Source organism: Oncorhynchus masou, chromosome 30, assembly GCF_036934945.1.
Source record: "Oncorhynchus masou masou isolate Uvic2021 chromosome 30, UVic_Omas_1.1, whole genome shotgun sequence".
In the NCBI taxonomy this organism is placed as follows: domain Eukaryota; kingdom Metazoa; phylum Chordata; class Actinopteri; order Salmoniformes; family Salmonidae; genus Oncorhynchus; species Oncorhynchus masou.
Window position 1 is genome coordinate 57,926,746 of NC_088241.1, and position 27,765 is coordinate 57,954,510.

The following is a 27,765-nucleotide window of genomic DNA, read 5'->3' on the forward strand; positions in this document are numbered from 1 at the left end:
CCCCAGTACCAGTTTAAAAAATGAATGGAAGTATATATGGAGATTGCTAAAATAAGGGGTTCAATACCTGTAAAACACAAATAATACAGTATATAAATAGTTTCCTGGTCTTTCTTATATCTCTCAGATATAAGACGGACACATCAGCACAAACTTCCTTTGAATTTTTGGGCGGGTAACATCTGTAACATGTCAGGAATCTGTTATTCAATGTGTTTCTATGGGCTAATAGCATTAATGACATATTCAATGGTCATCAAATATTTGTTACTTTTTTTTTTTGAAACCATAAGTGAACTTAAAATTCTAAATTAAATGGCTGAATGATCCTTGGTTTGACTATCTTTAAACAATTCCATATGTTCGCTTAGTGGAACGAAGCCTGAGGCTGTTCTGAAGTCAATATTACAAAGGTGTTTCTCAGTGTAGATCACTACCATCTTCAGTCATTTTGCATCCAAGTTGTCAGTACCAGGTGTTGTCATTATTGATAGACAACAATCTTTTTTTTTACACCCCTTCCACACTAGAAATGACAATGCTTGTCTTTCATAATTTTTCATTAATGCATGGATTGGAAGGTTCGGAGTTTGTTGGCATGTCATGCCTAAGTTTGCTAATCTTGCCAATGAAAAAGTCATTGTCAATTACAGTATGTTTGCCAATCATCTGTGCAGCCTGACTTATTTGCCATTCCCTTTGTGCAGTTTTTGAATTCCTCATCAATCACTTAGATTTAGAAGTTTTTTTACCGTCAGTTTCTTAATGGGTGCGTGCTTATCATTAACTGGAAGAAGCAATTTTATAATTACCCTCTTCATACTACTGAGCCAAGCTGTACTGTGCTTCCCTGGTTACGCTTCCACCAAAGTGGCTGGAACCGTCCTGGAAAGGACAATGTGAAAAGAACACTTCCAAGCCAGCACAGTACGGTTTGGGTTAGCACAATGGTGAAACAACGGTTATATGATACCAGGCCGGTCCAACTTGTTGTTCTATTCTAAGTAGCACTGGACCAGATATCCATCCTTTGCATTTCTCCTCTCTGGGTTGGTCCATTTGGACAGTAGCCATTTTGTCTATTTGTAGAGGGAGGGAGGGTTTGTAGAGGTGGGCCACTATCATTTTGACTCCATTATTACTCTTTGGGGCGTTGTGGGAGAAGTGGGCTCAAGCCAGTATGGCGAGATGGAAACACTCCAGTTACATTTTTTTATATTTCTGCTTTAGCGTAGATTATGAAAGAGAATTCTGTGCCACACTGTAATGCGATTACAGCAGTCTTGCTTGATTATTATTTTCAACAAAACAACGGATTAAGGTTTGAAGAGAGGGTGGTGTCATTTTGAAGGGGATCACTTTTTCCTTCATTTCTCCCTATGCCATCTCAAGGAACTTGATGGGTATAGTAAGCATATCAGTAGAATTACAGAACATTGACTTGAATAATAAGACTAATAGTTATATTTCTTTGGTAATAAGTTATTGCCTGTGTTGTCCCGAGCCGGGCATGGTCCCGCATACGACAACATGCCACAGGATGTCCTACCCATGATGCCCCCAGGAAGCCACTGGCGCATGGGCGATAATTGTCTAACACTTGGTGTTAAAAGGTATTTGCAGGTTTTTTATTTGACCCCCCCGACAAGGGTTTGCTAGAACTAAGGAGAGGCAGAGAAAGCTAAAGAAGAGAAGGAGAAAGTGAGCAACATCAGTGCAGACTGGAACCATTTTAACTTGAAGGCCCCATTCTTTCTCGACTCTTGACAGTTTTCATTATCCAAAGGAGAACTCGCATTCTCTGGCCACGGAAATGTCAATGTATATTCAGGTGCTAGAGCCAGGTTCGCTCGCCTTGACCAGAGCACCTCATTTAGGCAGTCTATTTTTTTTATTTTTTTTACTATAATCGCAATTCTCTACTATTACAGAGGTTGGCTTCAATTTGAACCTGTGTTTTGAATCCAATATGCTTTTATTTTCTTCATTTCACTGGTGAAGCCTGACAAAAAATAATGAGATTTTATGTGTAAAAGCACCAATGCTTTTTAGGCTGGGGGTTTAGAGCTGAAATGTGTCAATACCTAGCGATTGTCGTCAACGTGTGAATTCGTATGACATTTTTGTAAAGCTTGTAGTAAGTGCTGAAACTGAATATAGAGCCAGTGGTTAATTGGCCTTAAAGATGAAGCATATGGTTCCAGCCTCCAATCACGATGCCTGAAAACCTGATCAGCTCAACCAGGGGTCTGTTCAGAACGTTCCGATTTAAAATGTATTGTATAGAACCGATATGATTGCCTGTCACCTTGAAAGGCATTTGTCAGGCTCGACTTGTTCCATTTCAATCTGTAACTTTTGAAAAGGTTTCAAATCACTGATTACCCCTGGTTTCTTCTCAAAAATGACCAGGTTGTTTTCTTATAGGCGTTATTGAGTGAATCAGGAAAAACTTAAGTATTCGAACTAGCTTTCTAAATCATTGTCTTTCTCTCTTTCGCTGTCTCATGCGCTCTCTCTCTGTTTTGCAGTGCTGTGCATACTGTAAGCGCCTTGGGGCATCCATCAAGTGCTGTGAGGAGGGCTGCTGCCGCTCGTACCATTTCCCCTGCGCTGCCGTTGCCGGAACATTCCAGGACCTGCGCCGACACACCCTCCTCTGCCCTGACCACCTCCAGCTGGCCTCACAAACATGTGAGTATAGATCCTGTGTTCCACTGGGAGAATGAGGACAACTGGATTACACTATAGATGTGAAACAAACAGCCTTGACTTGGTGTAGGCTATATTGTCAGTGAGTGTCACGAAGGTACACTATATATACAAAAGTATGTGGACAACCCTTCAAATTAGTAGATTTGGCTATTTCAGCCAATTCATTGCTGACAGTTGTATTAATAATACAAAATTCTGCCCTGCAATATTTGCACTGGTCAGCTAAATGATGTTATTGAAGTGGAAACGTCTAGAAGCAACAACGGCTCAGCTGCGAAGTGGTAGGTCACACAAGCCCACAGAACGGGACCGCCGAGTGCTGAAGTGCGTAATGCATAAAAATCCCCTACTCGGTTGCAACACTCACTACCAAGTTCCAAGCTGCCTCTGGAAGCAAAGTCAGCACAAGAACTGTTCGTCGAGAGCTTCATGAAATGGGTTTCCATGGCCGAGCAGCCGCACACAAGCCTAAGATCACCAGGCGCAATGTCGGCTGGAGTGATGTAAAGCTCGCTGCAATTGGACACTGAAGCAGTGGAAACGTGTTCTGGCAGTCCGACGGATGAATCTGGGTTTGGCGGATGCCAGGAGAACGCTACCTGCTCCAATGCATAGTGCTAACTGTAAATTTTGGTGGAGGAAGAATAATGGTCTGGGGCTGTTTTTCATGGTTCGGCCAAGGCTCCTTAGTTCCAGTGAAGGGAAATATTAACGCTAGAGCATACAATGACATTCTTGACAATTCAGTGCTTCCAACTTTGTGGCAACAGTTTGGGGGAGGTCCTTTCCTGTTTCATCATGGCAATGTCCCCATACAGAAATGGTTTGTCAAGATTGGTGTGGAAGAAGTTGACTGGCCTGCACAGAGAACTGACCTCAACCCCATCGAAGACCTTTCGTATGAATTGGAACGCCGACTGCGAGCCAGGCCTAGTCGCCAAACATCAGTGCCCGAACTCACTAATGCTCATATTGCTGAATGAAAGCAAGTCCCAGCAGCAATGTTCTAACATCTTGTGGAAAGCCTTCAAAAAAGGGTGGATGATGTTACAGCAGCAAAGGGGGGACCTACTCCATATTAATGCCTATGATTTTGGAATGAGATGTTCGACGAGCTGGTGTCCACATACTTTTGGTCATGTCTATTATGAAATTCACTCAAATCACCCTTTGTATGTTTTTGCAGTGTGTTAAATTCAAAGTGATGTTACTTTCTCGTTGGATGAAATGTATGTAAACATTTTTGCAGCCTTTAGCCTAATAACCTTTAGCCTAATAACCTATTAACCTAATGGTCCATGGCAGGTCACTCCAAAATACTTTTTTGTTTGAGGCTTTCATACCTCACATGTGGTCCCATGTTGAAACAAGTCCACATCCCAGGCCATCTGTTGTGTGAAATGTTCCTTTACCTTTTTTCAACTTCATATTATCATCTCCAATATCATCGTATACAGGTTTCTATGTTTTGTGTCAAAACTGAATCTTTTTTTCCCCAATGGCATAATCTCTTGTGTGTCGTGATTTCAACCAATTATGAATAGTCATTGTCTACTCATTGGTTAAGATCACATTGTGCACACCAGATGATGCCATTGGAACAACGTAACTTCCTTTTTGATTACAAAACATAAACGCAGCATTTTCACATACTGCCAAGTTCGGGCTTGGCGATATGGCCTAAAAATATATACTTTTTTCAACCTTATGGGCGATTTACGATAAAACTTTTTTTTTTTTAAATAGAGTTATCTAAATAAGCTTTGTACAATTCAAAGATCATATACACTGCATTTCAAACAGTCAGCAATAATCTAATGAATTCAGGGCTTTTGGAATTATACCTAGGCTAATATAATAATCACTGATCTGGCTTTCAAGTCTGTCTATGAAAATCCCCTTTTTGTTCCAAATTTACCCAGAACCATGCATAATGCACATGAACTAATACTGACTAACTTCTTGTAGCAGACATTATAGAACAAGGACACAGGCCTCGTCAGCAATCTCTCAAGCACAAGGCCACATGCTACCGAGTTGCCAGCTAATCTTTATATTTCAAGTTTAGCCAACTTGGATTTGTTTGCTAGACCAGTTGAATGGTTTTAAACACACCCTTCTGTCCGTCTCCAACTGTTTGAACAGCATGTTAGCCTGCTCACTTTGTTCAGATCTTGAAATCAAGTGGCCTACCTTATTTCTCAGAATGAGAACAAGTTGCCGATTCCTTATATAATTGTGTTTTATGCTTATAGCACGTTTATTAAACATAGAGTAGACCGCTAGTATAGCAGTCTTTGGCTAACATGCTACTAGCAGTACGTGGTCTAACTGTTTCAGTGTCTGTTCTGGGAGCAATTTGAGGAGTGGAGACATAGGTATTGTTAGGAAGTTGAAACTTTACAGTAAAATAAATTCTCAATGTCTTTCAGTGTCCATATGACCGATTCTGCAAATAGTCAGAGAGGAAAAAGTGATCTCTCATCTTTGTTGTTGTGGCAGGGGGAGGAGATTGGTATGTGTGTGTAAATGGGAAGGTGCACAGTTACAGCAAAAGGAGCAGACGAGACCAAAAAGAAAACATGAAACAAGCGCTCATAAAAAAATAACCACACCTCACCCTTTTGATTCTTGCAATACAGTCCTTTGGAATATTGCGCTAAAAGATAAATTCTAATTCATTTGATATATCGCCCAGCTGCAGTTGGGGTAGTGCTGGAGATTATTAATTTTACGTTGAACGATTTAGAAATTTCCCTTTTTAATATAGTGCCTCCCTGAACTGTCTTTTTTAATATAGTGCCTCCCTGAACTGTCTTTTTTAATATAGTGCCTCCCTGAACTGTCTTTTTTAATATAGTGCCTCACTGAACTGTCTTTTTTAATATAGTGCCTCCCTGAACTGTCTTTTTTTAATATAGTGCCTCCCTGAACTGTCTTTTTTAATAACTGTCTTTTTCAATATAGTGCCTCCCTGAACTGTCTTTTTCAATATAGTGCCTCTCTGAACTGTATTTTTCAATATAGTGCCTCCCTGAACTGTCTTTTTAATATAGTGCCTCCTGAACTGTCTTTTTAATATAGTGCCTCTGAACTGAACTGTCTTTTTCAATATAGTGCCTTTTGTATTTTTTAATATAGTGCCTCCCTCTTTTTTAATAACTGTCATGAACGGTTTTTTAATATAGTGCCTGAACCTCTGAACTGTGAACTGTTTTCTTAATATAGTGCCTCACTGAACCTTTTGAACTGTGAACTTTTTTAATATAGTGCCTCCCTGAACTGTCTATCAATATAGTGCCTCCCTGAACTGTCTTTTACAATATAGTGCCTCTCTGAACTGTATTTTTCAATATAGTGCCTCCCTGAACTGTCTTTTTTACTATAGTGCCTCCATGAACTGTCTTTTTTACTATAGTGCCTCCATGAACTGTATTTTTTTAATATTATGTCCCTTTCCTAAACTGTCCCTTTTTAGTATTTTTTTTCTCCTCACCCACAGCTAAAGAGGAGGTGAAGTGCTTGTTGTGTGACAGTGCTGGGGACCTGCAGGACCAGCTCTTCTGTACCGCGTGTGGGCAGCACTACCACGGGGCGTGTTTGGACGTGGGTGTTACCCCCCTGAAGAGGGCAGGCTGGCAGTGCCCCGAGTGCAAAGTCTGTTTGACCTGCAGGTAAGGGTCGACTCTGTAGCATAAGTTACCAGATGTGAGCTTGTTAATTAACTGTATGCACTAGTAGCCACTGTGCTAGTTAGCATTAGTAGCCGTTTTACGAGTTGGCTGTGTTTGCTAGTTGGCTGTGTTTGCTAGTTGGCTGTGTTTGCTAGTTGGCTGTGTTTGCTAGTTGGCTGTGTTTGCTAGTTGGCTGTGTTTGCTAGTTGGCTGTGTTTGCTAGTTGGCTGTGTTTGCTAGTTGGCTGTGTGCGCTAGTTGGCTGTGTGCGCTAGTTGGCTGTGTGCGCTAGTTGGCTGTGTGCGCTAGTTGGCTGTGTGCGCTAGTTTGCTGTGTGCGCTAGTTGGCGGTGTGCGCTAGTTGGCTGTGTGCGCTAGTTGGCTGTGTGCGCTAGTTGGCTGTGTGCGCTAGTTGGCTGTGTGCGCTAGTTGGCTGTGTGCGCTAGTTGGCGGTGTGCGCTAGTTGGCGGTGTGCGCGAGTAGGCGGTGTGCGCGAGTTGGCGGTGTTTGATAGTAGCCATCGTGTGGTGTGGTCACCCACCCCCGAGAACTTACCTTCTCTAGGGTAGGGGGCAGCATTCGGAATTTTGGATGAAAAGCATGCCCAAATTAAACTGCCTGCTACTCGGGCCCAGAAGATATGATATGCATATAACTGGTAGATTTGGATAGACAACCCTCTAAAGTTTCCAAAACGGTTAAAATAGTGTCTGTGAGTATAACAGAACTGATTTAGCAGGCGAAAACCTGAGAAAAAAATCCAATCAGGAAGTAGTCTTAATTTGGTTTTGTAGTTTTCTATTCAATGCCATTACAGTATCTATTGACTTAGGACTCCATTTGCAGTTCCTATGCCTTCCACTAGATGTCAACAGTCTTTAGAAATCGTTTCAGGCTTGTATTCTTATAAAAGAAGAAGTAAGGCCAGTCTGTAAGGCCAGTCATAGCTTTCCACCAGCACCATACCATCCTCCAATCCAAACAGCTGTGGGATGTTGACCCCTGTCACAGTGCTGTCCTTCACAACACCAGCAATCTCAGACAATGTGTTCACTCTGTTCTTTCTGAAGCGCTGCTTGTTGATGCCCACACATCAGTCAGGGGCAAACTTTGTGTGGCCTGTGATCAGGAAGTGAAGGTCAAAACTGTGGTGGAGCCTTGTGCATGGTCCGCCAGGCACAGTACCAGAGCACAAACCTGTTCTTGTTTTGGGCACTGCAGTTGCGAGGAGATAGAAAGTAGATGGGACCTGGCTGCATAGGGTCAGAAGGATAGTACACCTGCCAACAACAAAAGAACATTAAGATAAGTTAATGAAAAGAAAATGCAATGTTAAACATAATATAATTTTTTAATGCATCATTGTCAGGTAAGTTACACTTACCTACAAATGTTCAGAGCAGCAGCACTGCATACAGAAACATAATATTGGAAACTGGAAGTTAAAATGACACAGCTTGACTAAACAAAATACAGAAACAATGTGTGGTCAATAAAAGTAGTGCCAGTCATGTTGGGAGGTCAATTAAATAATCAAAACGTTTTTTTTGCTTTACATACCATGTGTTGTCATCGAATCCTTGCGGAGACGCCACACTGCTGTTTTTGTCACGTGAGATGGCAGCAGTTTCCACCAGTGGTGTCCTGGTAATACTATTGCATTATCCTCCAAGTAGTTGTTGAAGTTCAGCACTCACTGCAAGTCCTCATACTTCAGGTGTAACCTGTGCTTGGGCCAGCTCTCTTTTAGATGGGAGGCATTACACCATTCTCCTTGTATGACTGGTGGAGGAGTCAGGCGTGTCCTACTGATAACTGAAAGACAAATTACAGGTACAAATAATTAAACATTTATTTGAATTATTTAAACTTTAGCCCCCACCCAATCTCTGACCATTTTACTCGCCCTAGCAGAGCTGGTTGAACTGTTTTCATGTTATCCAGAGCGTTGGTGACTGTCACTGCTCCTGGAAACAATTTAATTAAGCTTTTTTGTCAATGTTTAATGACACCCACCATATTCAATCGGTGTTCAGCGTTCGTAAATTCATCAGTTATTCTGCACTCTGGTACACTCAGACCAGAGTGCTCTGAAACAGTTGTTGCAGTGACGTCTTTTGTTAAGTTTTAATATGCAATACTTTAAAAATAAAGCCGCGTTAGGCGGGATTACCCGACACATTCTGACCAGCTCAAATAGACAGAAGTGTGCTATATGGCAGACCAATCCAAACTCATCTCTCGGCATGTCCAGCTCACTCATTATCTCAGCCAATCATTGCTAGAAGAGGTTTCTGTCTTTTTCTGTATCTTAACCAACTTGGCTTGTAATTTAACAATTTCATTGGTATTTACAGAAGGCACACAAGTTTCTTATTAAGGCACATGGAAGTTCAGACGTTCGAGAAGGCATTTCTGCCCAAAAACCCATTTTGATTAAAAAAAACCAAGTACTTTCTAATGGCTCTCCTGTGAACTAGTGACCCATGACATACGCCTAGTTTCCTGAAACGGGGCACGTATACAGTTAAAGTCGGAAGTTTACATACACCTTAGCCAAATACATTAAACTCAGTTTTTCACAATTCCTGACATTTAATCCTATTAAAAATACCCTGTCTTTGATCAGTTAGGATCACTACTTGATTTTAAGAATGTGAAATGTGAGAATAATAGTAGAGAATAATTATTTATTTCGGCTTTTATTTCTTTCATCACATTCCCAGTAGGTCAGAAGTTTACATATACTCAATTACTATTTGGTAGCATTGCCTTTAAATGGTTTACCTTGGGTTAAATGCTTCAGGTAGCCTTCCACAAGCTTCCCACAATAAGTTGACAGGGCTGGTGTAACCGAGTCAGGTTTGTAGGCCTCCTTGCTCGCACAAGCAGTTCTGCCCACACATTTTGAGGTTAGGGCTTTGTGATGGCCACTCCAATACCTTGACTGTGTTGTCCTTAAGTCATTTTGCCACAAATTTGGAAGTATGCTTGGGGTCATTGTCCATTTGGAAGACCCATTTGCGACCAAGCTTTAACTTCCTGACTGATGTCTTGATGTTGCTTCAATATATCCACATAATTTTCCTCCCTCATGATGTCATTTATTTTGTGAAGTGCACCAGTTCGTCCTGCAACAAAGCACCCCCACAACATGATGCTGCCACCCCCGTGCTTCACGGTTGGGATGGTAGTCTTCGGCTTGCAAGCTTCCGCCTTTTTCCTCCAAACATAACGATGGTCATTATGGCCAAACAGTTCTATTTTTGTTTCATCAGACCAGAGGACATTTCTCCACAAGTACTTTGACCCCATGTGCAGTTGCAAACTGTAGTCTGGCTTTTTTAATGGTGGTTTTGGAGCAGTGGCTTCTTCCTTGCTGAGCGGCCTTTCAGTTTATATCAATATAGGACTCGTTTTACTGTGGAAATAGTTACTTTTGTACCTGTTTCCTCCAGCATCTTCACAAGATCTTTGCTGTTGTTCTGGGATCGATTTGCACTTTTTGCACCAAAGTATGTTCATCTCTAGGAAACAGAGCGCGTGTCTTTCCTGAGCAATATGATGGCTGCGTGGTCCCATGGTGTTTATACTGGCATACTATTGTTTTTACAGATGAACGTGGTACCTTCAGGCATTTGGAAATTGCTCCCAAGGATGAACCAGACTTGTGGAGGTCTCACATTTTTTTCTGAGCTCTTGGCTGATTTCTTTTGATTTTCCCATGATGTCAAGTAAAGAGTAAAGAGGCACTGAGTTTGAAGGTAGGCCTTGAAATACATCTACAGGTACACCTCCAATTGACTCAAATGATGTCAATTAGCCTCAGAAGCTTCTAAAGCCATGCCATTATTTTCTATAATTTTCCAAGCTGTATAAAGGCACTGTCAACTTAGTGTATGTAAACTTCTGACCCACCTGAATTGTGATACAGTGAAATAATCTGTCTGTAAACAATTGTTGGAAAAATACCTTGTGTCATGCACAAGGTAGATGTCCTAGCCGACTTGCCAAAACTATAGTTTGTTCAAAAGAAATTTGTGGAGTGGTTGAAACACTTAGGTTGGAGTCATTAAAACTCGTTTATGTAAACTTCTGACATCAACTGTATGTAAACAGTTAGAGTTTAATGGCTGTGACGATTGATCTACAACATTGTAGTTTCTCCAAAATTCGAACATAATAGACAGGGAAAAGGAAGCTTGTACAGAATAAAAGTATTCAAAAATATGCATCCTGTTTGCAATAAGGCACTTAAGTAATACTGCAAAACATTTGGCAAAAAAAATCTACTTAATTTCCTGAATACAAAGCGTTATGTTTTGGGTAAACACAACACATCACTGAGTAACACTAATATTTTTCAAGCATGGTGGTGGCTGCATCATGTTATGGGTATTCTTGTCATCGGCAATGACTGCAGAGTTTTTTTTTTGCTTAAAAAGAAAAGGAATGAAGCTAAGCACAGGAAAAATATTTTTTCCGGTCTGCTTTTCAGCAGACACTTTGAGACGATATCACCTTTTAAAAGGACAATAGACTAAAACACAAGGTCAAAAGTATGCTGGAGTAGCTTACCAAGACAACATTGAATTTTTGGCCTAAAAATGGCAAGACTTGAAAATGGCTGTCTTGCAATGAACAACAACCAACTCAGCAGAGCTTAAAGAATGTTTAAAATAATAATGTGCAAATATTGTACAATCCATACCCAGAAAGACTCACAGTTGTAATCACTGTCTCAGGTGATTATAACATGTATTGACTCGGTTGTGAATACTTGTAAATTATAACAAAATGTGTAAAATGTCAAGGTGTAGAAATACTTTCACAAGCCAGTGTATATAGTAAAGATTAGATGAAAGACGGTGGTGACTATGTTTGCAGGGACATATTACGATTCAAAATGCTCCAGGGGCCAGCAAATGAAGTAATCGAAAACCAACAGAGCGTGACCTAAAGTTGCCTCCATTGAAGCTGGGCTTTTAATGATTTTTATAGTTTCCTGAACTCTGCATGGTCAAAAATGAAAATGTTAATTTCATGGACCAAGGCCATGATTTTGGTAGGGTGATAATCACCACGTTAGTCTCTGGTGTGCTTGTTGATTTGACATGGAATCCCACGTGGGACATGCAGGTTCATCTCCATAGCATTTGCATGTCATAGCCTGTCAATCATGGACAGAATTTAACAGAAGCTCTTAATGTTGAAAGAGATGACATCTGAGATTGTGGGAACTGAAAGCCTGTATGTAGGGGCAGGAGGCCTAATGTAAAGCCTGTATGTAGGGGCAAGAGGCCCGCCGTGAAGCCTGTCTGTAGGGGCAAGAGGCCCACCGTGAAGCCTGTCTGTAGGGGCAAGTGGCCCGCCGCGAAGCCTGTCTGTAGGGGCAAGAGGCCCGCCGTGAAGCCTGTCTGTAGGGGCAAGAGGCCCACCGTGAAGCCTGTCTGTAGGGGCAAGAGGCCCGCCGTGAAGCCTGTCTGTAGGGGCAAGTGGCCCGCCGTGAAGCCTGTCTGTAGGGGCAAGTGGCCCGCCGTGAAGCCTGTCTGTAGGGGCAAGAGGCCCGCCGCGAAGCCTGTCTGTAGGGGCAAGAGGCCCGCCGCGAAGCCTGTCTGTAGGGGCAAGAGGCCCGCCGTGAAGCCTGTCTGTAGGGGCAAGAGGCCCACCGTGAAGCCTGTCTGTAGGGGCAAGAGGCCCACCGTGAAGCCTGTCTGTAGGGGCAAGAGGCCCGCCGTGAAGCCTGTCTGTAGGGGCAAGAGGCCCGCCGTGAAGCCTGTCTGTAGGGGCAAGAGGCCCGCCGTGAAGCCTGTCTGTAGGGGCAAGAGGCCTGCCGTATACCACTGCTATCCTCTCATAATGCAAGCACACATACACACCCACCTCCACCCCACCTTATTTTGGATCCCTGCATCATGGTGCTTAGCCTCCCAAGGAACTGGGAAGGAAGAGAGAGGGGGGAAAAGAATAGTGAAATGTATAGTGCAGTTTTACCAGATGGAGCACTGTGGAATTGGCAGGGGGGGGGGGGGGAGTGATCTAGGGATGTGTGTGTGCGGGCGGTAATGACTCCACTGCACAGTTGTAAATCTCAGATGATGTTTTCATTCAGGTTGGATTTGCGTCAGCTGAAATACAGGCTGCTGGGATTTGATAGATCTCAGGGCTCTAGCCTCTTCCCTAATATCATAACCCTCCACTGCTCACACACATGCGTACACCATAAATCTTACGCTCTGGTCTCTTGATTTATTCTTCAAACATTGTTAATCCAACCAAAATCCGCCGTAGAGGGACTGTTCTCGATTGCGGGTTCAGTTTAATGGCAGGTTTGATTGGCTGAACAAATTTTGAATCTTGAAGCTTAGCAAATTTGATTCTGTTGAAGGAAATGTTATTTTCTCATTCCTATAAACACTGTTAAAAAAAGGTATTGTTCACAATGTGGTGTGTGATAAAATATATTGTATTAAACATAACCTACTATGTGAACCTCCCCCATTGACAAACTAAATTCAAACTCCCAACTGTCTGGCTGGCTTTCTTTTCTTCCTCATACTTCATTGATAAATGAATGTAGTCGATTGTCCAAGTCCCAGACTCGAAATGAGTCACTGATAAAGAGCCCATAGACACTGAGACCCTGGAGGACCAGAGTCAACAGTTGACGGTTTGTTAGGTTGTCTGTCGACACGGTCGGGAAACAAACTCTTGTGCTATCCATACTACAACCCTGCCAATTTCTCTGATTTTTGTGTTAGTTGCTTATTAGGTGTGTGGGTGGGTGTCATTTTTCTCTTTTTTGTGTGTCTCCATAAGTGTCTCATACACTGAATATACAAAACATTGTCATTTGTTAAATCCACTTCAATCAGTATAGATGAAGTGGAGGAGACAGGTTAACCTCTCTGTGATATTAGGGACGGTAGCATCCCACCTCACAAACAGCCAGTGAAAGTGCAGGGCGCCAAATTCAAAACAACAAAAATCTCATCATTAAAATTCCTCAAGCATACAAATATTTTACACCATTTTAAAGATCCAATTCTCGTTAATCCAGCCACAGCGTCTGTTTTCAAAAAGGCTTTACAGCGAAAGCACCACAAACGATTGTTAGGTCACCACCAAGTCACAGAAAAACACAGCCACTAACCTTTGATGATCTTCATCAGATGACACTCATAGGACTTCATGTTACACAATACATGTATGTTTTGTTCGATAAAGTGCATATTTATATCCAAAAATCTCATTTTACATTGGCGTGTTATGTTCAGTAGTTCCAAAACATGGGGTGATTTTGCAGAGAGCCACATCAATTTACAGAAATACTCATAATAAACATTATTAAATATTGAACTTTAGATCCACCTCTCCTTAATGCAACCACTGTGTCAGATTCTCAAAAAAATTACGGAAAAAGCTTACCATGCAATAATCTGAGTACAGCGCTCAGAGACCAAAATAGCCATAGAGATATCTGCCTTGTTGTGGAGTCAACATTAGTCAGACATAGCATTATAAATATTCACTTACCTTTGATGATCTTCATCAGAATGCACTCCTAGGAATCCCAGTTCCACAATAAATGTTTGATTTGTTCAATAAAGTTCATAATGTATGTCCAAATACCTCCTTTTGTTAGGGTGTTTGGTAAACAAATCCAAATGCGCGTGCTAGTCCAGCCGAAAGGTCGGACGAAAAGTCCAAAAAGTTATATTACAGGTCATAGAAACATGTCAAACGAAGTATAGAATCAATCTTTAGGATGTTTTTATCATAAATCTTCAATAATGTTCCAACCAGAGAATTCCTTTGTCTGTAGAAAAGTAATGGAATGCAAGCTAACTTTCACATGACCGCGCGTCACAATCTGCCAGACACCTGGCTCAATCCCCTCTCGATCGGTCCCCCTTCATAGTAGAAGCATCAAACAAGGTTCTAAAGACTGTTGACATCTAGTGGAAGCCTTAGGAAGTGCAAAATTACCCCACAGACACTGTATATTGGAATGGCAATAAGTTGAAAAACGACAAACCTCAGATTTCCCACTTCCTGGTTGGATTTTTCTCAGGTTTTCACCTGCCATATGTGTTCTGTTATACTCTCATACATCATTCAAACAGTTTTAGAAACTTCATAGTGTTTTCTATCCAAATATACTAATTTACTCTGGGCACCTTATTCATCCAAGCTACTCAATACTGTCCCCAAGTCACCAAGAAGTTAAAGAAGGATTTTTAAGCCTTGAGACAATTCAGACAAGGATTGTGTATGTGTGCCATTCAGAGGGTTAGTGGACAAGACACAAGTGCCTTTGACAGGGGCATGGTAGTAGGTGCCAGGTGCACTGGTTTGAGTGTGGCAAGAATTGCAGCACTGCTGGGGTTTTCCCGCTCAACAGTTGTGTATCAAGAATGGTCCACCACCCAAAGGACATCCAGCCAACTTGACACAACTGTGAGAAGCATTGGAGTCAACATGGGCCAGGATCCCTGCAGAATGCTTTCGACATCTTGTAGAGTCCATGCCCAAATGAATTGAGGCTGTTCTGAGGGCAAAGGGGGATGCAACCCAATATTAGGAAGGTGTTCCTAATGTCATGTACACTGAGATTAGGTGTGTGTGTGTCATCTTTCCCTCTACTGTGTGTGTTTTTCAGGAACCCGGGAGAGGACAGCAAGATGCTGGTGTGTGACATGTGTGACAAAGGCTATCACACCTTCTGTCTCCAGCCTGCCATGGAATCCATCCCCACCAATGGCTGGCGATGCAAGGTAAGAAACACTCTAAACACCTTTCACAACACGGAATACCGTCGGGCCGAGACGAGCGTGTAAGGGATGTGCATCTTTCCCTTTCAAAACACTTCAATACAGTGCATTCGGAAAGTATGCAGACCTCTTGACTATTTCCACGTTTTGTTATGTTACAGCCTTATTCTAAAATGGATTAAATTGTTTTTGCTACACACAATACACCATAATGACAGGGTAAAAACGGTTAAACATTTTTTTTTTTTTTTTTTTTATACAAGTGTGTTACATTTACATAAGTATTCAGACCCTTTTCTTAGTACTTCGTTGAAGCACCTTTGGCATCGATTTCAGCCTCGTGTCTTCTTGGATATGACGGTACAAGCTTGGCACACCTGTATTTGTAGAGTTTCTCCCATTCTTCTCTGCAGATCCTCTCAGGCTCTGTCAGGTTGGATGGGGAGCGTCGCTGCACAGCTATTTTCAGGTCGCACCAGAGAAGTTCGATCGGGTTCCAGTCCGGGCTCTGGCTCGGCCACTCAAGGACATTCAGAGACACTCTTGCGTTGTCTTTCCTGTATTCCTAGGGTCGTTGTCCTGTTGCGCTGGTCTGTGCTCCATTCATCTTTCCCTCGATCCTGACTAGTCTTCCAGGTCCTGCTGCTGAAAAACATCCCCACAGCATGATGCTGCTGCCACCACCATGCTTCATCGTAGGGATGGTGTCAGGTTTAGATGTGACGCTTGGCATTCAGGCCAAAGAGTTCAATCTTCGTTTCATCAGACCAGAGAAACTTGTTTCTCATGGTCTGAGAGTCCTTTAGGCAAACTCCGAGTGGGTTGTCGTGCCTTTTACTGAGGAGCAGCTTCTGTCTGGCTACATAGAGGGGATTATTGGGTAGTTTGGTTCATCAGGCTGACCCCCTTTCTTCGCTTGAAGCTATTGAGGGATGATGAGCTTTCGGCAATGTGAAGATAAGAATTCCAGAGTATGGTACCTCTTTATCTGATAGAGAACTGACTGTGAGGTGCGTCAGTGGAGAGGGTGAAGGTTATTGCAGTGTGTTATATAGACGGATGTCAGAATGAACCTGGAAGAATCCATTGAAAGGTAAACTGTCTGGGAGGTATGAGTAGTTGTAGATGAAAGTGTATAATTGACGTACATTAATATCATAAATAGACAAGATACTGAGATTTGGTGGCAGCTAGTCTTGCAAGTGTATTTTGTATGATGAGTAATTTGTGTGGGTATGAGGCATATGTACGGGCCTAATATTACAGTAAATCAGATATGGGTACATGAAGCTATAGTAGAGAGTTAGGAAGCAAGCCTGATGAACCAAACCACTAATCTTTCTGATGATACCTACAGATTTCATCACTTTGCTGCAGACAAATGTAATATGATCTTTCCAGGATAACTTTTCATTAATTAGAACTCAGAGGAATCTAGTGGATGTGACTTGTTCCATTTCATTTCCAACCAATTTAGATTCTGGCTCTTTTTATTTTTATATATTTATTATTTACTTACTATTTAATAGAATAATGTTTTAACATTTTGAAGATTAACAAATTATCTGGAACCATTCAGAAAATGTGACCATACTACAGCTTAATTCATTAGTGAATCAAAATGATTGTGATAAAATGAAATTGGTATCCTCGGCAAAGAGAATGATATATATATATATATATAATCTCATACAATTTAGAAAGTAATATTTCATGATCGACTGTGTCAAACGCGTTGGATAAATAAAAAAAATATGCCAAGACTGTATTCTTTGTTAAGAGCTGTAAAGATTTGATCTTCAAGTTGCAAAAGAGCCATATCTGTGGAGTAGATTTTACGAGTTTTTACAATATTGGTACTCGTAGAATACAGTGTTCATTTTAAATGTTTGAACATTCTCTTATACACCAATTATTCTAGGATTTTAGAAAAACATGATACTACAGATAATAGGCGATTTTAATTTGTGAAAGATCTTGGATCATCAGATTTATAAAGGGAGATAATTTATAATAATAACTTTGGCAATTTTCAAATCTTTTGGAACAATTCCAGTTCAAACGTCATTTTAGGGCTTTTTTTAGGGTTTTTCTTTTTTTAAACTGTTTTCTACATTGTAGAATCATGGTGAAGACATATAAACGATGAAATAACACATGGAATAACCAAAAAAGTGTTAAATTATATTTGAGATTCTTCAAAGTAGTCACATTTTGCCTTTAAAAAAAATAATCTTTATTTAACTAGGCAAGTCAGTGAAGAACAAATTCTTATTTTCAATGACGGCCTAAGAACAGTGGGTTAACTGCCTGTTCAGAATGACAGATTTGAGATGTGTCTGTTACTTGAACTCTGAAGCATTTATTTTGACTACATTCTGAAGCTGGTAACTCTAATGAACTTATCCTCTGCATCAGAGGTAACTCTTCCTTTACTGTGGCGGTCCTCATGAGAGCCAGTTTCATCATAGCACTTGATTGTTATTTTTTGTGCGTTAAAAATAATAATAAGTAATAATTATTATGTATGTGTATGGACTTTGTTAGGCACCTGATCTGAGCCATAAGGGAGACTAGGCATCTACCACCAGATGACCACCACTATCAGTTTAGGGAGGGCAATATAGCCTATGTTTTTTGTCCCCCTTCTGAAATCACCATCACCCACTAATTAACTTGTCATTTTTGCTGATTAGGTGTTTGAGCTAGTAATGTATGAATATTTATAGTTTACAAATGAGCAATAAGTGAATATATACCACAACGTTGGATGTCACCCCTTGACCGTTTGGACGTTTTTATTGGGCTTCTTTTCTCATCCCGCTTTGGCCATGTAGTGCGCGTCACAAATGAATTGCTGTCCACCTTATGAAATGATCAACTTTACCCAAACTATTGCTGATGGTGAAATGACATCCTTTCAGCAGGTTGCCAGATGAGTAGTTTCCGGTATCTTACTTTTACATTTTTAATTTTTACAATTTAAATTTTACCCTCTTTTCTCCCCAATTTTGTGGTATCCAATTGTTAGTAGTTACTATCTTTTCTCATCGCTACAACTCCCATACGGGCTCGCGAGAGACAAAGGTCGAAAGCCATGCGTCCTCCGAAACACACCCCAACCATGCCGCAGTGCTTCTTAACACAGCGCGCATCCAACCCGGAAGCCAGCCACACCAATGTGTCGGAGGAAAGACCGTGCACCTGGCGACCTGGTTAGCGTGCACTGAGCCTGGCTCGCCACAGGAGTCACTAATGCGCGATGAGACACGGATATCCCTACCGGCCAAACACTCCCTAACCCGGACGAAGCTGGGCCAATTGTGCATTGCCCCATGGACCTCCCTGGTTGCGGCCGGCGCCGTCAGAGCCTGGGCTCAAACCGAGTCTCTGGTGACACTGCTAGCACTGCGCCACCCGGGAGGCCCCGGTTTCTTAATTTTTTATCACGATAAAACAGAATTTTCAAAAACGCATTGATGATAACTTAGCAAAATACATTGATGTCCGAAATGATTGACACCGTTGATAAAGATGATTAATAATGAATATTTAAAATAAATAATTCAAATTCTGAGCTATATTGTATGCTCACATCTGTTGTTTACGAAGCATGTGACAAATAACATTTTCTTTAATTTGCAACATCATTACCATCATTTGACCCGTTAACTTTCTCACTCATCATTATTCACGGTTCACTCAGGTTCATCCGGAATCATGGTAGTGTTGACATTTTAATTTGGAAGTTCTTAGAAACATATTATATTCTTATTTATAGTAAAAGTAAGAAATGCATAAAAATTAACTGCATTATTTACCATCTCATATCTATTGGGCACAAAATTGTCTGAAACACAAACAAAATGAACTGCAAATGCATCCAACAACTTTGTAAATTCACAACCTTGATGTAATAATTGTGTGCTAGGAATATGTGACCAAATACTACACTTTTGGCTGTTTTAATTTATTAATATCTTTAGGGGTGTCAGTAATTTACCCCTACCTTTTTTGAGAAAATAACGAATCACAATTTCTACCTCTGAGTAATTTTATTAGTATAAAAAAATGTAATTTCCCCCAAACAATTGGCATACAATCTAGCTCAATATTTGAATTATTTATTTTTATACTAAAATTGCTCAGAGAAAGAGGTTTTGTTTAGTTTTTCTCACAAAGGTAGGGGTCAATTATGAGCAATAATGACTGTATATTATAATTTACCCCTGTTTTTTATTTTTCATACATAAAAATATCTTGAATAGATAAGTATTCACCCCCCTGAGACAATACATGTTAGAAGCACATTTTGTAGGGTTTTCAGGTGAGAGTATTTCTGGGTAAGCTTCTAAGAGGTTTGCACACATGGATTGTACAATATTTGCCCATTTATTACTTTTAAACATTCTTCAAGCTCTGTCAAGTTGCTTGTTGGTCATTGCTAAACAGAAAGTCTTAAGTCAACACTTAACTAGGCCACTCAGGAACATTCAATGCTGTCTTGGTAAGCAACTCCAGTGGAGATTTGGCATTGTGTTTAAGGTTATTGTCCTGCTGAAAGGTAAATGTGTCTGTGCTGTATTACATGTATTTTTTATTAAAGAGAAACTCCCTAGACCTTGCCCATGACTAACATGAGGCAGCCACCACCATAATTGAAAATATGAAGTGGTACTCCGTGATCTATTGTGTTGGATTTGCCCCAAACATAGCGATTTGTATTCATGATAAAAAGTAGATTTCTTTGACACCATTTTTTGCAGAATTACTTAACTGCATTGTTGCAAACAGGATGAATGTTTTAGAATATTTGTATTCTGTACAGGCGTCCTTCTTTTGACTGTCATTTAGGTTTGTATTGTGGCATAACTACAATGTTGTTGATCTATCCTCAGCTTTCTCCTATCACAACTATCAAACTCTGTACTGGTTTTAAAATCACCATCGGCCTCATGGTGAAATCCCTGAGTAGTTACCTTCCTCTTCTGCAAATCATTTAGGAAGGATGCCTGTATCTTTGTAGTGACTGGATGTATTGATACAGCAGACAAAGTGTAATTTATAACTTCACCATGCTCAAAGGGATATACAGTGTCTGCTTTTTCATTTGTACCCATCTACCAATCGGTGCCCTTCTTTGCGAGGCATTGGAAAACCTCCCTGGTCTTTGTGCTTGAAATTCAGAACTCGATTGAGGGACTTTAGAATTATCTATATGTGTGGGGTACAGAGATGGCGTAGTCATTCAAAAATCATTTTAAACACTATTATTGCACACAGAGTAAGTCAATGCAAGGTATTATGTGACTTGTTAAGCACATGTTTACTCCTGAACTTATTTAGGCTTGCCATAACAAAGGGATTGAATACTTGTAAAGCTGAAATGTTTTCAGTCTATTTTTTTCAAATAATAAGAACATTTTCGACAAATAAAATTCCACTTTGACATTGTGTGTTAATCAGTGACAAAATCTCAATTTAATACATTTAAAATTCAGGCTGTAACAACAAAATATGGAGAAGGTAAAGGAGTGGGAATAATTTCTGAAGGCACTGTATTTGTATGAGGAATAAAGTGCTGTCAATTTACCTCACGGGGGAGGAAAATGTGGCGGTGAGAATAAGCTCTGAACGAACAAGAGCTTTTATGTGAAGCTCTCTTCAAATCACATCTCCTTGTTTGCAGTGATACTGTTTTCACCCCTCCCCGGCCTCCTCTTTCTGTTTTCCATTCCTCCCCGCTCTTTCTCTCGCTCTCTCACTGTCTCTCTTTTCCCCCTCTATCTCTGTTGTCCCCCGAAGAGTCTCCCGGCTGTTTCACATTATCCCCATTCCCCTCATTCTTCCACCCCCCTCTCTCTCCACATCTCTCCATCTCTCCATCTCTCCACTGTCCCTTAAGAGTCTCCCAGCTGTTTTTATCCGATGGTTGAAAATAGCTTTCGGGCCTTTTAGTGCCTCTTTGTAGCGTCTTTTTGGCCGCGGGAGGGAGGCGATACAGACCTCAATCATCAACAATACAGTGTGTTCTCTCTGCTTTGCTGTGGGTTGCAGTGAGGGTTTGCAAGCACCCAAGCGTTCATCTCTGCTATTATGCTCTGTATTAAGTCATAACAAGTAGGTTTTTTGCTTCCTAAAATGGAGGGAGCGGTGAGTGCCCAAGGCTAAGATGGCCCCAATCTCTTTACATTATTGTAAAGGTGAACATTATTATTATTGTTATTGCATTCTGGAAGACTTGTGAGGATTTCTTAGTTTTAAACTTCTATCTTTCAAACCAACATTTTGTTTTCATTCACCCATTTTACTTAGTTTTGGGCCCCTGGGTGGCGCAGCATCTCAGTGCTAGAGGTGTCACTACAGATCCTGGTTTATTTCCAGGCTGTATCACTACTGGCTGTGATTGGGAGTCCCATAGGGCAGCGCTCAATTAATTGGCTCAGGTTATGGTTTGGTCGGGGTAGACCGTCATTGTAAATAAGAATTTGTTCTTAACTGACTTGCCTAGTTAAATAAATAAAACAAATTAAGTTAATTAGTCCACAAGGTGAAGAGATTGGGATGTAATCTGAGCTAATCCATCATTTCACATCCCCCTCTTCACCCGGCCAGCAGTGGTATGAGAGTGGTAGGGATTGGAGGGATTCTCCTAACCTGTCACATGAATTGGATAGATATGCCTCTCTCTGATCCCATGCCTGGCCACCAGCTCCCCCTCTTTCTCTCTCTCTCTCTTTGTCTGTCCCTATTTCTCCCCCTCTTTCTCTCACTATCTGTCTCTGTCTCGCTCTCTCAATTCAATTCAAGGGGCTTTATTGGCATGGGAAACATGTGTTAACATTGCCAAAGCAATTGAGGTAAATAATATACAAAAGTTAAATAAACAATCACAGTTAAAAGTAAACATTACACATACAGAAGTTTCAAAAGAATGACATTACACATGTCATATTATGTATATATACAGTGTTGTAACAATGTACAAATAGTTAAAGTACACAAGGGAAAATAAATAAGCATAAATATGGGTTGTATTTACAATGGTGTTTGTTCTTCACTGGTTGCCTGTTTTTTGTGGCAACAGGTCACAAATCTTGCTGCTGTGATGCACACTGTGGTATTTCACCCAGTAGATATGGGAGTTTATCAAAATTGGGTTTGTTTTTGAATTCTTTGTGGATCTGTGTAATCTGAGGGAAATATGTCTCTCTAAATGGTCATACATTGGGTAGGAGGTTAGGAAGTGCAGCTCAGTTTCCACCTCATTTTGTGGGCAGTGTGCACATAGCCTGTCTTCTCTTGAGAGCCATGTCTGCCTAGGGCGGCCTTTCTCAATAGTAAGGTTATGCTCGCTGAGTCTGTACATAGTCAAAGCTTTCCTTCAGTTTGGGTCAGTCACAGTGGTCAGGTATTCTGCCACTGTGTACTCTTTGTTTAGGGCCAAATAGCATTCTAGTATGGTCTTTTTTTTTGTTCATTCTTTCCAATGTGTCAAGTAATTTATCTTTTTTTTCTCATGATTTGGTTGGGTACAATTGTGTTGCTTTCCTGTCTCCTTTCTCTCTGTCCCCCTTTCTCCCCCTCTTTCTCGCTCCCCCTCTCTCGCTCTCTCTCTCGGTCTGTCCCCATTCTCTCTCTCTCTGCATCTCTCTCGGTCTGTCCCCATTCCCTCTCTCTCTGCATCTCTCTCTCTGTCCCCCTTCTCTCACTCTCTTCCTCTTTCTCTGTCCCCCTTTCTCCCCCTCTCTCTCTCTCTGCATCTCTCTCGGTCTGTCCCCATTCTCTCTCTCTCTGCATCTCTCTCGGTCTGTCCCCATTCTCTCTCTCTCTCTGCATCTCTCTCTCTGTCCCCCTTTCTCCCCCTCTCTCTCTCTCGCTCTCTCTCTCGGTCTGTCCCCATTCTCTCTCTCTCTGCATCTCTCTCGGTCTGTCCCCATTCTCTCTCTCTCTGCATCTCTCTCGGTCTGTCCCCATTCTCCCTCTCTCCCCTGCTCTCTCTCTCTCTCTCGGTCCCCCATTCCCTCTCCTCTGCATCTCTCTCTCTCTCTGCATCTCTCTCGCTCTCTCTCTCGGTCTGTCCCCTCTGCATCTCTCTCGGTCTGTCCCCATCTCTCTCTCTCTGCATCTCTCTCTGTCCCCCTTTCTCCCCCTTTCTCCCCCTCTCTCTCTCTCGCTCTCTCTCTCGGTCTGTCCCCATTCTCTCTCTCTCTGCATCTCTCTCTGTCCCCCTGTCCCCCTTTCTCCCCTCTCTCTCTCTGCATCTCTCTCGGTCTGTCCCCCTCTTCTGCATCTCTCCCCTGTCCCCATTCCCTCTCTCTCTGCATCTCTCTCTCTCTCTGTCCCCCTTCTCGCTCTCTCTGCATCTCTCTCTCTGTGCCCCTTCTCACTCTCTGCCTCTCTTTCTCTGTCCCCCTTTCTCCCCCTCTTTCTCTCTCTCGCTCTCTCTGTCCCCCTTTCTCGCTCGCGCGCTCGCTCTCTCGCTCGCTCTCTCTGCCTCTCTCTCTGCATCTCTCTCGCTCTCTCTGCATCTCTCTCGCTCTCTCTGCATCTCTCTCGCTCTCTCTTTCCCCCTTCTCTCACTCTCTGCCTCTCTCTCGCTCTCTCTGTCCCCCTTTCTCCTCCTCTTTCTCTCTCTCTTGCTCTCTCTGTCTGTCTCCCTTTCTCTCTCTCTGTCCCCCTTTCTCCCCCTCTTTCTTTCACTCTAAATATTTTACATTTTAGTCATTTAGCAGATGCTCTTATCTGGAGCGACTTAGTGCATTCATCTTAAGATAGCAAGGTGGGACAACCACATATCAGTCATAGGCAGTACATTTTTACTCAAGGTAACTATCAGGATAGTCGGAGCTAGTAAAAGGGAAGAGATTCAAGTGGGGTGTTAGTTCATAAAAGGCCTTTAAAAAAAATGTTATGCAATTGTGTGTGTGTGGGGGGGGGGGGGGTGCTGTGCGATTATTGAAGATACTCTTTGAAGAGGTAGGGTTTTAGATGTTTTCTGAAGATGGGCAGGGACTCTGCTGTTCTAGCTTCAGGGGGGAAGATGGGCAGGGAGTCTGCTGTCCTAGCTTCAGGGGGGAAGATGGGCAGGGACTCTGCTGTTCTAGCTTCAGGGGGAAGATGGGCAGGGACTCTGCTGTCCTAGCTTCAGGGGGGAAGATGGGCAGGGACTCTGCTGTCCTAGCTTCAGGGGGAAGATGGGCAGGGACTCTGCTGTCCTAGCTTCAGGGGGAAGATGGGCAGGGACTCTGCTGTCCTAGCTTCAGGGGGGAAGATGGGCAGGGACTCTGCTGTTCTAGCTTCAGGGGGAAGATGGGCAGGGACTCTGCTGTCCTAGCTTCAGGGGGGAAGATGGGCAGGGACTCTGCTGTCCTAGCTTCAGGGGGAAGATGGGCAGGGACTCTGCTGTTCTAGTCAGGGGGAAGATGGGCAGGGACTCTGCTGTTCTAGCTTCAGGGGGAAGATGGGCAGGGACTCTGCTGTTCTAGCTTCAGGGGGAAGATGGGCAGGGACTCTGCTGTTCTAGCTTCAGGGGGGAAGATGGGCAGGGACTCTGCTGTTCTAGCTTCAGGGGGGAAGATGGGCAGGGACTCTGCTGTTCTAGCTTCAGGGGGGAAGATGGGCAGGGACTCTGCTGTTCTAGCTTCAGGGGGGAAGATGGGCAGGGACTCTGCTGTCCTAGCTTCAGGGGGGAAGCTGGTTCTACCGTTGGGGTGCCAGGACAGAGGAGAGCTTAGTGCCAGTACAGAGAGCTGCCCGTCCGTAGGGGTCGGAGGGCTAAGAGACCAGAGGTGACAGAACGGAGTACTCGGGTTGGAGTGTAGGGTTTGAGCATAGCCTACACCCAAACTCCACCACCCCATCTCATTAATCCCTGTCTGTCCACTGCTCACTGTGACAAAACACACACTGTGCTGCCATGGCAAATTGAGTTATCTGAGGCCTGCTAACACACACACTCACCCCTCCCCCACCTTATCCCCATCTTCTCCCAATTCCCAGACAGGCACTTACTTTCCTTAGGATGGACGGGTGGGCATTTATCTCTTCCTCTCCCTCCTTCCCCGGTCCCACAGGCAGGACCTGACAGACAGTGATAGTATTCACCAACTCTCTCCCCCACTGTTGGACATGAGCCGGCCACTGTACCCAGGCCAGAGTGGTGGCTTGTTACTGTACTAGGCCAGTGGGGGTCTGAGCCTTAGAAGGGGAGGGTTTGAGTGTTGTGGGTGTTTTCACAGAGAAGCTTTAGAATGAGCTTGTTCCTCCTCCTCGCCACCAAAATCCGGGAATGATGCTGCTCCTTTTGAACGCTACTCAATGAGCTTGAAGTGGTACTTTTGAAGGCGTAATGAAATTTCCAGCTGGCTGATCACATGCTCATTGCATAGAGGCATATTCTTAAAGATGCGTTGGGGAAATTGATGTTAATTTTGATATTTCGTAACTCAATGCAGTGAAAAAGCATTTGAAATGGCTGTCGTAGAGATGTTAAGTGTTGTATCAGTTTTAATTACTAACATTACAATGTAAATAAATGTAAATTAGTTTAGACCTCTGTGTTACATTTTCAGCAAACATTCATACAGAACAATTTCATGCTTCATAACAAAGTGAGGTCAGTTGGCAAAAGTTTTGAAGGGTCATTACTTTCTATGTTATCTATGGTCGTTCTGTTGCCATGTATCTAAGCATTCTATAGCCACCGGGAAAAGTCTTTTTCAAATAATGTCTTTTTCACATTATAGTTTTGCAACTCCAAACTTGTTAGACAATGAAAAGACAAATGTTTAAATTTTCTGGAAGGCAATGAATCCATGTAGTAATGTAACTAATGTAGCATGTCTCTCCCTCTCCAGAACTGTCGGGTGTGTTCTCAGTGCGGAGTCAGGCAGGCAGGCCACTGGGGCCACAACATCACACTGTGTGAGAGTTGCCACACGCGACCGGAGGAGCCCGCCCCCGCCCTGTCGTGTCCGCTGTGTGGGAGGGGCCAGGGCCCCAGTGACGTCCCCAAGGATGACCTCCTCAACTGCCATAGCTGCAAAAGGTACGCCTCATTCCGTGGTTACTGTTGATTATGTTACAGAATTCTGCTGAGGGAATGCAAGACAATGAGCTGATACACAGCAGAGCTGTAATTAAGCAATAAGACTCGAAGGGGTATGTGGTATATGGCCAATATACCATGGCTAAGCGCTGTTCTTATGCACAAAGCAACGCGGAGTGCCTGGACACAGCCCTTAGCTGTGACAGACAGTGATAGTATTCCATTGCTAAGCTCTGTTAGGTTCCTTATTGCTTTATCCCCTTTGGTACCTTATTGATATTATAAACTGGTTACCATCGAAATTAGAGCAGTTAAAATAAATATTTTGTCATAGCCATGGTATACGGTCTGATACCTGGGGCGGCAAGTAGCCTAGTGGTTAGAGCATTGGACTAGTAACCGAAAGGTTGCAAGATCGAATCCCCGAGCTGACAAGGTAAAAATCTGTCGTTCTGCCCCTGAACAAGGCAGAGATCCTAGGCCGTTTTTGAAAAAAATAATTTGTTCTTAACTGACTTGCCCAGTAAAATATAATAAAATATATCACGACTGTCAGTCAATCAGCATTCAGGGCTCAAACCACCCAGTTTATAATATTTAATTTGGATGTGACTAGCCTGGTCCCAATTCTGTTAGTGTTTTGGTCATTGTCATTTTTCACATAAGGGGTCATACAGCACAAACAGATCTGGGACCAGGCTTACATGTATCAGTGAGTAGTGTATTATACTGTATCTGCCACATGGGTTCCCAAGGGTCCTCTTTAAGTGTCTCTGTGTACGCAGATTGTATCATCTGTCTCATTATGTGTGATTGAGTGACGCAGCGGTCTAAGGCACTGCATCTGAGTGCTAGAGGCGTCACTACAGACCATGGTTTGATTCCAGGCAGTATCACAACTGGCCGTGATTGGGAATCCCATAGGGCTGTGCACAATTGGCCCAGCGTCATTAGGGTTTGGCCTGGTTAGGCCTTAATTGTAAATAAGAATTTGTTCTTAACTGACTTGCCTAGTTAAATAAAGGTTAAAATATATATTTTTAAACGTATTAAACTTATTTTGTACGTAATGTTTCTGCCACCGTCTCTTATGACTGAAAAGAGCTACTGGATATCAGGACAGCGATGACTCACCTCGTACTGGACAAAGATATTTTCTTTAATGAGTCAGACGCGAAGGATTTACTTCAGACACCCGACAAGGCCCAAATCCATTCCCATGAAGAAGAGACTAGATATCAGGGACGTAGGTCGGGGTGCCTTGTCAGGATCCGATGGCGAGCGAGTAATTCCCATCTACCATCAGTTTTATTAGCCAACGTGCAATCATTGGATAACAAAATGGATGAGCTCCGATCAAGACTATCCTACCAACGGGACATTAAAAACTGTAATATCTTATTTTTCACCGAGTTGTGGTTGACCGACGACATGGATAACATACAGCTGGCTGGGTTTTTGGTCCAATGGCAAGAAAGAACAGCTGCCTCGGTTAAGACAAGGGGTGGTGGTCTGTCTATTTTTAAATAACAGCTGGTGCACAAAATCTAATAT

At 42.4% G+C, this 27,765-nt stretch overlaps 1 protein-coding gene across 1 annotated transcript in view; it reads left to right on the forward strand.

Moving 5' to 3' along the window:
* The window catches only part of LOC135521673 (histone-lysine N-methyltransferase 2C-like), a 262,868-nt gene that overhangs the window by 128,356 nt on the left and 106,747 nt on the right, over positions 1–27,765 (forward strand). The window contains 4 exon segments of the mRNA XM_064947353.1: positions 2,532–2,694; positions 6,218–6,389; positions 15,050–15,164; positions 26,021–26,211. Of these exon segments, the coding sequence (XP_064803425.1) occupies positions 2,532–2,694; positions 6,218–6,389; positions 15,050–15,164; positions 26,021–26,211 (641 nt within the window).